At 26.3% G+C, this 11,596-nt stretch overlaps 1 protein-coding gene across 1 annotated transcript; it reads left to right on the forward strand.

The window, feature by feature from the left end:
• Positions 1-1,315: 1,315 nt before the first annotated feature.
• Positions 1,316-9,514, forward strand: LOC145833475 (uncharacterized). Its single transcript, XM_082940651.1, has 3 exons — positions 1,316-1,468; positions 6,241-7,333; positions 8,820-9,514. The coding sequence occupies exons 1-3, from the start codon at positions 1,316-1,318 to the stop codon at positions 9,512-9,514; spliced, it is 1,941 nt and encodes a 646-aa protein (XP_082796777.1).
• The last annotated feature ends 2,082 nt before the right edge of the window (positions 9,515-11,596 follow it).

The raw sequence follows: 11,596 nt of genomic DNA on the forward strand, positions 1-11,596 counted from the left end.
GTTATACCCAATAAACTTAATTGAACACTAATGTTGTTACTGAGTTCACTTAAGTTTATGCATTTAAAAAAATTTACAGTTAAAAATTCAGTCTAACAAAAGGTTTCCTGAAAAGACACAACATTCTTTTCTAAAACTGTTTCTTAGCCTAGTTAGTGTTATTGTAAACACCCTGTTAGTTTGCCCTGTTAGTGTTATTGTAAACATCTAGTTTGCAAGAATATGTTTTCAGTCATACTCATAGTGATTTTAAAATTAAATGTAACAACTAAAAAGTTTAAAAGAAAAGTAAGTGTTTCTAAAGGTGCAAAACTTTCAATAAAATTTTAATAAACTAATGCTAGATTATAAAAATAAGGCTAATTTTTGGTCACTTGGGCTATTTATTTTGCTTTTAACAGTGGAACCCTAACAAAATTAACTTTTAAACAATTTTCTGTGAAATATTTAATTTTTAAAGCTGTTTTAATGTGCCTTTAATTCAGTTTTTTTAGTATAAAAAAATATTGTTATAGTCACTATTAAGTTTTGTATTATATAAAAATTTAAGTAGCATTACAATATTTTTCCAGTAATTTTAAACTATTTAAAACATTTTGTTCACGAAAGTTTTTTTTACTAAAAAAGAACATTAAAACTTGAAATTTAAAAAACAGGATAAAAGTCAGAAAACCAATACCAACCTGTATATATTTCATTCATTGTTAAATGTTTTTGCACATTAAGTTTTAAAATATGGGCAAGTTTAACATCAAGTAAATGTTTGAATGCATTAGTGTATCACTGCTGTGGAATTAGTTTTGTAATGTAAAAGATTAAGTAGTTTATATAATAAATGTTAAACAATGTTAAGTATGTTTATTGAAAAGTGTCTTAGTTCAAATAAGTAAAACACCTTAACAATTTTTATCTATTAACTATTAACTATTAGACTGCTACAAATTCAGGTCATTTTGTTAAACTTAAGCTACTTTAAAATCTGAGAATACTCTGGCTAACTCAGGCTAGTTTAAAATTTTTATCTGTATGGTGCATACTTAAAAAAATATAAAACTACAAATAGAAAAAAAAAATGTTTTTTAAATAAAGCTTTTAGATAAAGTTTTATTTTGTTATAGCTAATACAAATTGTGACTATCACATCAGGTAATACAATTGGATAACTTTTAATAACTAGCTACTTGTATTTATTTTCTGTTTGGTTTTAATTATGAATACTAGTAACATGATTAAGTGAGTGGCAAGTGAGATATATAAATTTCAGTTGCTTAAATTAAAAGCTATAAAACTTAAAGCTTTAGAAAATTTACTAAAAATGAAAGTTGTTGCTTTGATAAGTGGAGGCAAAGATAGTTGTTACAATATGATAGAATGTGTTAGGAATGGCCATGAAATAGTTGCATTAGCCAATCTGAAACCAAATATTGAAGGTGAGATTGATAGTTGGATGTATCAAAGTGTTGCCCAAGTAAGTTTTATTACAATACTTTTAATTATTAAGATTTTGTATGAGTATTATAGTTTTTAGAAAAAAATAGTTTTTGTTACATTTTTAGGATCTGTACATTGATTGTACTTTAAATATTTATACTTAAAAGTTTTATTTTTGAGTAAAATATCAAATTGTTAATTTCATTATACTAAATAAAAAAATATTTTTTTATTAAAAATATTTTTAGTATAATTAAGGGCATGGGGGGGGGGGGGTAAACACCTTTTTTTGGTTTTTGATCTTATTTAATATAATTTTTACTAAGCTACAAGATGCTTTTTACAGATTCTAAAAAATCAAAATAACTTTTGAGATATAGCCGGTCAAAATCGGAGGCAACAATAGGATCCTTATGGGAGGCGCAAACTAAAACGGCAAATAACTAGAAATCACTAAAAATCTATCTCCTCCTACGTTTTTTGAGATAACTACCTCAAATTTTTAGGAAATGTTCCTTGATATATTTAGAAAATTCTGTCAGAACAGAATTTTAAAAAATAAAAAAATAAAAATTTTATAACAAAAAAACTAAAAAAAATTTTTTTTTTTGTTTATTTTTTGCATAAAATTTTTACTTTTAAATTTTTTAAAAATTCCTTCTGACAGAATTTTCTGAATATATCAAGGAACATTTCCTGAAAATTTGAGGTAGTTATCTCAAAAAATGTAGGAGAAGATAGATTTTTAGTGAAATAGTCTATTTTTGCTGTTTTAGTTTGCGCCTCTCATAAGGATCCTATTGTTGCTTCCGACTTTGACCAGCTATATCTCAAAAATTATTTTGATTTTTTAAAATCTGTAAAAAGCATCTTGTAGCTTAGTAAAAATTATATAAAATAAGATCAAAAACCAAAAAAGAGTGTTTACCCCCCTATGCCCTTAAGGCTATGTTGGCAAAATTTAAAGATTTGTCAGTACACAAATGATTGAAAGTTTCAGTGATTTGAAAAGAAATTTGAGGATAATCTATTATATTTTGATAAAAAATAATCTTACTGGAACAAAATTTATCAAACTTAAGGTGTTAGGCTTCTAACATGTTTTTGCTGCATTCTTTTTTTAAATTAATAAAAACATTTATTTTGGACATAAAAAGCTGCTGTAGTTTAAGTTATTTCAAAAATTTTAGTTTGTGTAAGCTAACATTCTGGTATAAAACTTTTATGATATTTTACTGGGGCCATACCTAATATAAAAACTTGAAATTGAAAAAAAAGTTTAAAAAAAAATGACTATTATTATTAGGCTCCGCTATTATTTCAACCAAACTAAATGACTGCCTAGATTCATTTGATTAAAATCTTAAATAAGCCCTACTAATAGTTTAAAGGTTTAAGAAATGACAGTCTAAATTAGGGGTGGGCAATGTAAATAATTGACGGGCCGGATCAAAAAATAATATGTCCTCAGCGGGCTGGAGCATTTTGAGTAAGTGATCTACCGGATTAAGCTTGATCCTTTTTTAGATCCGGATCCTTATTTAAAAATATTATCCGGATTTGGCTAAATACTAATTTGAGACAAGGTTCCAGATCCAAATGGAAACTAATTTCAATAAATTTGGATCCCGCTGGACGCTAATTGACAGGGTATTTCAGAATTTTAAATCAATTTATTAATACCAAGGTTCTCAAGTATAACATTTTCAGTTAATTTTTATTACCTGTTCATTATTCTATATTTATTATAATTCTGGACCGAGTTAATACTAGCTAGTCTTATAAAAACAATAGTTTACTTATTAAAAGCTACTCAGCCTAAAATTTCAAGCTGAAACATTAGAAAATTGTTAACTATATGAAATTATCTAATTTTGGCAATCCTTGGCTAGAGTTTACATTAATAAATATTATTCAGAACTTAACTAACAAATATTAAACTACTACCTTTTAATTTAAATAAACTTATAAAGATTAATTACATATTTTTGCACGTATAAAAGAAACAAAACAACAAATATTACTGATATAATAAACTTATTTACCATAAAAAGCAAAAAACAAAATTAAACGATGCCAATAAAACACTTAAGGTTGATAATATATTAGAGTTTTTTAAATCTAGATGCATGACGGTTTAGGAAAATCTGCAAGTGCACTAGAATACTGAATAGGTTTGAAATTAGCTTATCATTGTTGATGTTTATGGTTGGAAATTGTTGTTTGCAGATGTATGAAGTCTCCAACAAAGCAACTAGTTTCATGGTCATCTTTTGAAATTGACAAACTTTGGCTTGTTCAATAATAGATAAGTATATCTGAAAATCTACTAAATAATAAAAACTATTTGTATGATTTAAAGCAGTTAAACTTAGATAACAATTTACTTTGGCTTAAAATTTTAATTCTTTTACTTTCAAAACATCAGACAGTTATGAGCAACTTATGTAATTTAACTAAATTCTGTACCTTAAAAATAATGTTATTAAAAATGAAAAAAGAGGTTAATTAATATTTTTAACATAATAAACATATTAGTTTAATAGACTTTTAGACTAAGATCAATTTCACTAATGAAAATATAACTAAACGAAAAACTAACACATACAACTGTCACATAATATTTTAAATGTAAAGTTTAAAAGTTTAGCAAGAATAGTTACACAAAAAAGAAGTCAATGAGACATTTGTGGACCATCAAAGTTTTTAACAAGTTGTTTAAAATCTGGAAGAATATTTGAAATAGATATTCTCAGAAATGACTGCAGATTGGTATCAGTAAGATTTGATCTCTGCTTACTTTTCTTTATATACATAAATGAGAATGTTTGTTCACAAATATATGTAGACCCAAACAGAACAAGTAACTTCATTGTCATCTTTTTTAAATTAACAAATTTTGACTTGTTAAGTAAGGCATAAAATCTGTCAACTCGTTCAGTTTTGAACTTTTCTTTTACTGTACTATCACATTGTAGTTCAATTAGTTCTAAGTGTATATTACCAGGTGTATTTTTGGTGTCAAACGTCAACATTGATGAAACAATTCTTGACTTTTGTCCACGTTGAAAGTCTGTAAAACAACGGTCAAACTCCTTATCAAGTGAGACTATGACATTGTTATACTTTTTCATTGTCATCGCTGATAGTTCTGTAGTCTCAAGTTTTGCAAAATGCTAGAGTTGTTCTCTTCTAGATAAAAAGATTTTTTTTTTAACTTTTGTCTAAATGCATTTACTACAAAGTACAGTTCATAGGCAAAAGTATCTTTCCCCAGCAGTTTGGTATCCAGCTTGTTCATATGCTCAAATAAGTCAACTATGTATGCAAAATCTGAAAGCCATTCTGGATGTTCGAAGTGAGGAAAATCGTTTTGCTTACCTTTTATCTCTAAAAATTGTAGTATTTGCGGTTTTAATTCTTAAACGCGGTTCATAACTTTACCTAAACTTAACTAGCATACAGCTGTATGATATGGAATATCATTGTGGTCAGAGTTGGAATTTTCAAGAAGCGTTTTAAATTGCCTGTGATTAAGTCCTCTTGCTCTGATGAAGTTACATTAGTTAACTGTAATGTTAAAAAAATAATTTTCTTAATATTTATAAAAACAACTCACTACACATCTGGGATAGACAACGATTTTTCACACAAGTGATTATTTTTTATGAAAGACATTATGGTAGGTAAAGTCATCAAAGTTGTTTAAGCAAACAATTGTTTTTGGATAATTTGAAAAAGAACTTTTTCAATTATTGAAGCAGAAAAAGATACTATTACAAAATGGTGTTTTTAAAACCACAAAAATTAAAAGTCATTTTTAAAAACGTTTTTAGGGGCAAAGTCGTACAGATTTGTTTTGTAAAAATATTTCAAAAGAGGTTTTGTATAAATTTTGTAATATATATATTGGCTGGTCGGATTTCATATAAACTTTGAAAGTGCTTAGCGGCCAGACCATCCACTTGCGGGCCGGATTCCATTAGAATTTAAAAAACGTTTGGGGGCCGGTCATTTTCACTCCGCGGGCCGGATCCGGCCTGCTGGCCGTACGTTGCCCACCCCTAGTCTAAATCAATGTCTGTCAGTTTAAAATTGCCAAGTTTTTCGTACCAACCCTAATTTTCCTGTTTTAAAACTCTACTTTAGTTTAACCTTTCTTTGTTATAAAATAAGTTTACAACTTATAGGGTTGCATTTCTAGTTAGCACAGGTAAGTTTTAAAAATAAAATAAGAACTAAATATTTGATTTTTTATTTAGCTAGGTTTTTGTTATGCATAATTTATAGTACACCCTTTACTTCTCAGTAAAGATTTGAAAAGTTTTAGGAAAGTATATATGCAAACAAGTAATTTATATATCTATGACTAATAAACGACTAATATGATTATAATATGATTTTAAGTATGTTTTTATTTAGTAGTAAGCTATTGAAAGAATAGTAATTAAGACAGACTAATAATTTTTTGTATAGTATAAAGTTAAAAACCTATTCAAGCTTATGTAAAATAAAATTTTTAAACATTATTATTTTTAAATTCTAAATCTTTTTCAAGATAAAATAACTTAATGTTAATGCTTATCTCCAAATTTTGCATATGTTTGTAATATTATTTTATTTTTTCATTGTACATTTCAAAACAGTTTTTGTATATTAAAAACTAGAAAAACAGCTTAGTCGCAAAAAATTTCTTCTTTGTATTGTTTAGTACTAAACTTTATAACAATTTTGTGCTAAACATTTGGAAGCTGAAAACAGTCTGAATAGTCAAAACATATTATAAGAACTTAAACAAATTTTCTGCAGGAAGGAATCAATTTGTATGCAGGAGCAATGGATCTACCTTTGTTTGTGAAAACCATCAGCGGCACATCAAAAAATACAAGCTGTAATTACAATCCCGAAGAAGGGGATGAGGTTGAAGATCTTTTTGATTTGCTGAGAGATATAAAGAAAAAAATTGATTTTAATGCAGTGTCAAGTGGAGCAATTTTGTCAGACTACCAGAGAGTCAGAGTGGAAAATGTCTGCAGGAGGCTCAATTTGAAGTCACTGGCTTATTTGTGGAGGCGAGACCAAAAAGAACTGATGCAAGAAATGATAAGCAACCAGGTAAACTCAATTCTTGTAAAAGTTGCTGCTTTAGGGCTGAAACCAGCTCACCTTGGAAAATCCCTTGAGAACATGCAAAGTCATTTGGAGATGTTATGTGGCAAATACGGTAGTAATATTTGTGGTGAGGGTGGAGAGTATGAAACCTTTACACTTGATTGTCCTTTGTTTAAAAAGAAAATTGAAGTGACAAAAAGCAGAATTGTTTCCCACGAGAATGATGATTTAGTAAAGTACTTAAACTTTCAAGAAATGCAATTAGTGGATAAAAAAGAAGAAATGCAAGTTTGTAATAAGATAGATGCTGTGAAAAGTAATGATAATTTTCAAAATAGTCTTGGTGATAAGGCTCATATTGATTTTGATTGGGTGTTTGAGAAATATGATGATGTTAGTAATCCAGTTGACTGTGTTAATGTTTTTAATCACAACAGTTTTATCATGATTTCAGCTACTGCTAAAACTTCTGACGTTAATCTTAATGAGAGTATAATAGAAACAACATGTAGAACCTTTGAAATGATTAAGAAAAAACTTAAAACTTATCAATTGGATGAAATTGTTTGTGTACATATATATGTTGCTGACATGAAGCATTACAATGAAATTAATACGGCATATAAAAAGTTTTTCAAAGCAAATAATCCCCCATCAAGAGTTTGTGTTGCTTGCAATTTTAATGATGCTTCTGTTGTTTTTAAAATGAACTCTTTTGTTTACAAAAATGAAAATAGGAGGAAAGTAATGCATGTAGAGAGTATCTCTTACTGGGCTCCTTGTATGATAGGTTTGTTATGCCTTAATAAATTGCTTTTTTAAAGTTTTTTACACTGTTAGTATCATTTTTTTCCATATATTTAGTAACAAAATTCTTCATACTAAATGAATCTTACTTCGTAAAACAATTTTAATACTTTTAGGGACAACACTTGTACATAATTTATTATATCTAAACAAATGTTTAAAGATATTTTTTGGTGAACTTAATATTTTTTTATGTTTATTTTAAGTCTCAATAATTTTTTAAACAAAAAGTTATAAATAAAATTAATAAACCTAGATTAAAAATTATAAAAAAATTAGTTTATAAAACTAAAAAAAAAGTAGTATATAAAATTTCTCAAAATTGAAGTTTATAATATAAAAAGGCAATCAGGTTTCTTAATAATTTTTTTTGATGCAAAATCAACCACAACTAAAAAGAATTTTTTTGTATAATTTAAGGGCATATTGGGTATTCTACCTTGGACAAATTGTTCTTGTGAAGTTTTATCTTAGCTCTCAGACGTTAATTACAGCTTAACAAAACCTAAATTAACTTATTAGATATAAAGAGACAAAGTGGTTGAGCTCAATAGGTTTCTTAATGAAGGCGCGACCCAAAATATAAAAATACTGTTTAAATAAAAATCTATCTCTTAATCAATTTTATTAAAGTTAAAATAATAATATACAAACAATTAGACTGTGAAAAAATACAAAAAAATCCCATTCTGAACACCTAGCTTGAGTTGTCTTTTTTTATCTAAAATATTTTAATTAACTGGAAATTTTTTAAAGTATTTAATAGATAAATCCTAAAATTAGAGGTTTCTAGGTCAAAAAAGTAGGACATTTGTTTATTAATATTTAAATTTCCAACAAATAAAAATTTTGCAATAAAAACAATTATAGACTGTATGTTTCTATCTAAAAAATTTCACAAGTTGATCATATATGATAGGTTAGATAAAATTTTTGTTTTCTATTATTTCTCTCATTTTCGTCAATATAATTTAATCTTGAAGCTTTTTTGTAAATTCACTGACAGTTTTTGTAAAAAAATTTTACTACTGCCCATAGGCCCTTAAATTGAAAATAGACTTTAATTAGACAAAAATTCAATAAAGTTAATTGTGTGCCTCCATTTGTTTATTTACATTTTTCTAAGACAATTTCTGTAAAGGTATAATTTTAAAGTCACAAACCACGCAATTTTAAACACTAGTTTTAATTTTATTTTAATTAAAAAAATAGTAAAAGTGAATTAAGACAAATAACATAGTAATCAGCTTTTTTAACTCTATATTTCCGAAAATGTTCGTTACTATGATATTCAAATTCATTTGATACAAATAACTAACAAGGTATAGATTTTGCTTTCTTATAGTTTTCTTATTTGTAATTACAATACATGTGCTAATTTATACGATTTGTATCTAAACATTTGCTGATATAACAAAAGACTTACAATTAAAAACAAAATAAGAAAATTGACAAAATGTTTTTTGCAGGTCCATACAGTCAGTGTGTACAGTATGATAACACATTGTACGTAGCAGGACAGATTGCACTTGTCCCTCATACTATGCAAATGATAGAGGGTGGTAGTGTAGAGCAAGAAGCTAGACTGTCACTGCAACATGTTGAAAGTGTTTTGCAAGCGATGAAGTCTAACTTGAACAAAATGAAAAGCTGTGTTTGTTATGTGACTGATATCAGATATGTGAGCACCGCAAAAAATGTTTTAGCTGAAAATGTGGATGACTTAGATGAAAAAAACATTGTTTTTATCGAAGTTGAAGCTTTGCCTAGAATGGCAAAAGTAGAATGGCAGGTTGTTACAAATACTGTAGCTGAAGATAATATGAAAGTACTCTTTAAACAGTTTGCTTCAGACTATGAAGAAAATGAAGATAAAGTTGTGTTTAAAGAAGCGTTATGTAAACTTTTCAAAACTATGAAGTTTGATGTTGGACATGATTTTAAATCTCAAATAAAACTTTTTTATGTAGCTAGAAACGCCAAAGCTACTTATGTTGACTGCTTAGTACAGAAATATGTAGATGAAATTTTTACAGAAACTTCCATTAAACCTGAAGTTATGGCCATTCCAGTTAAAAGTTTATATTATATGAAAAAACCAAGACACATTATGTTATCCTGTCATTCCGTTTGCAATGTAGATAAAACAAATGATGATTTATAGATCAAAATTGTAAGAGACAAAGTTGAATTGAACATTTTTTGATTACTTTTAAAGGTCAGCACTTAATGAGAAAAATATAAAAACGAATTACCACTAGATATTTTTTTTTGAATTTAAAAGTAACTGCTTTAATCTGTCAACATGTGCTTCAAGAGTTTATATAATTTAAAAAAAACTTTATTTCTAACTGAAATTATTTATTAAATGTTGAATAAAAAAAATTAAAAAAATTGTGTAACCTAAATAAGTTATAAACTATAAATTTTTATGATTTTATAATATAGGGGATGGTAAACAAAGCAAAATCTGCTGTCCACAATGTTTTTTCTAGTTTAAAACATGCTTTTTGAAACCAATAGAAATAAAAATTTTTGCTCAAATTCTTACAACTAAGCTCTTAATTTAATCATTTTAATTTATTAGTGCCATGTTATTGCTTATTTTATCACATATTAGATTATGATTTTATTTAATATTTTTATAAGTACAATCGTTTAAAATAAATGCAGCCCACAACAATATTTTTCAAGGAAAATCGGTGGTTACTTATAAACGGCTTCCGAATAATTATTTTAAGTGTCTAATTGTTTTTGAACTTAATTTGTTTACATTTTTAATTGTGTATATATGAGGTTATTTATAATTTATGCACACTATTTAAGTAATTTATAGCTCTAATTCACTTTTAAAGCTTTTCGTTTTTTTACAATAGTTTAGGGTTTTTGTCTAGTCAATAGTTTTTAGATAATTAGAAAAATGAATTAGAAAATTTTGTAAATAATGTTAGCGTTTACAGTTTTAAAACTTATTTTTAAGATGTATAAAATCACAAGGTTATAATATTTGTTTTGGTTTTAATTGTATTTTAAAGTATATGATTAACGTTTAACTATTTGATGTTTTTCAATAATTGCTTTTTTTTGTTGAATGTTTATTAAATAATAAATAGGTTTTAGGTTACTAGATTTACTACTTCTTAATAGTCTAAGTATATACTTTTGATTTTGTTTTTTATTTGTAAAGAACAGTGATATTTTTACGTAATACATAATAATTTTTAACTAAAAAATTTAAACATAACTCACTCATTTTCGAAAAAAGTTTATTAATTAATTTCGTTTAGTGCATCCTCAGAATAATATTGCTAAAAACTATTAATATTATAGTGTAATTTTAGTTATATACAATGAATTTGAAAAGTCTAGCTAAAAATAGTTACGTCATAAAGTATAAAAGTCTGTTTAAAAAAAGTTTGAAAAATAGAATTGAGTTGTACTAAGCTAATTTGAAGTAATTTATAAGACAAAATTGCTAAAACAAAAACATTTAAAATAGTAGAAATTTTTACCTGAAACTAAATTAAATAAAAAGCATATTACAAAATACGACACGCTATTTATAAAGTTTTAAATTGTAAAAATCTCTTTGTTTGCAATTTTTTTGGCTCGCGAGTTCTAATAAACAAAGATTCTAGAACTGAAAGATGGTAGGATGGATGGACTTCTAGAATCTTTGTTTATTGGAACTCGCGAGCCAAAAATTTGCAAACAAAAAGATTTTCAATTTAAAACTTTATAAATAGCGTGTTTAGTAGTATTACTGTTGTCGTTTTTGTCGTATTTTGTAATATGCTTTTTATTTAATTTAGTTTCAGGTAAAAATTTCTACTACTTTAAATGTTTTTGTTTTAGCAATATTATTCTGAGGATGCGCTAAACGAAATTAATAAACTTTTTTCGAAAATGAGTGAGTTATGTTTAAATTTTTTAGTTAAAACCAGTACCAAAACCAAACTATTCAAAAATAATTTTGAAGTTAGAGTTTTATAACTAAATGCGAATAATTTAAGATCAAATTTACATGCAGACTGAATTTAATAATAATTACCAATGAATCTTGTTTCATGAATAACTTGCATAAGTTGACAAATTTTAAAAAACAATAACGTGAATTTGGTAATTTAAAGTTTCAATATCATCAGATGATTTATAGTTATATGCAGTAAAGATTGTAAAAAGCATTCAAGTACTGCGTTACTAGTTTTATAAATAGTTAATAACAAAATTAATTGGTATATTTCAC

Source organism: Thalia democratica, chromosome 4 (assembly GCF_965202585.1).
Source record: "Thalia democratica chromosome 4, ktThaDemo2.hap1.1, whole genome shotgun sequence".
In the NCBI taxonomy this organism is placed as follows: Eukaryota; Metazoa; Chordata; class Thaliacea; order Salpida; family Salpidae; genus Thalia; species Thalia democratica.

What these genes read in the sequence shown, in the direction of transcription:
- LOC145833475 (XM_082940651.1), top strand. Translation starts at nt 1,316, where the DNA reads ATGAAAGTTGTTGCTTTGATAAGTGGAGGCAAAGATAGTTGTTACAAT. An exon ending in TGTATCAAAGTGTTGCCCAA is followed by an intron (nt 1,469 to 6,240) that starts GTAAGTTTTATT and finishes AATTTTCTGCAG; the next exon opens with GAAGGAATCAATTTGTATGC. An exon ending in CTGGGCTCCTTGTATGATAG is followed by an intron (nt 7,334 to 8,819) that starts GTTTGTTATGCC and finishes TGTTTTTTGCAG; the next exon opens with GTCCATACAGTCAGTGTGTA.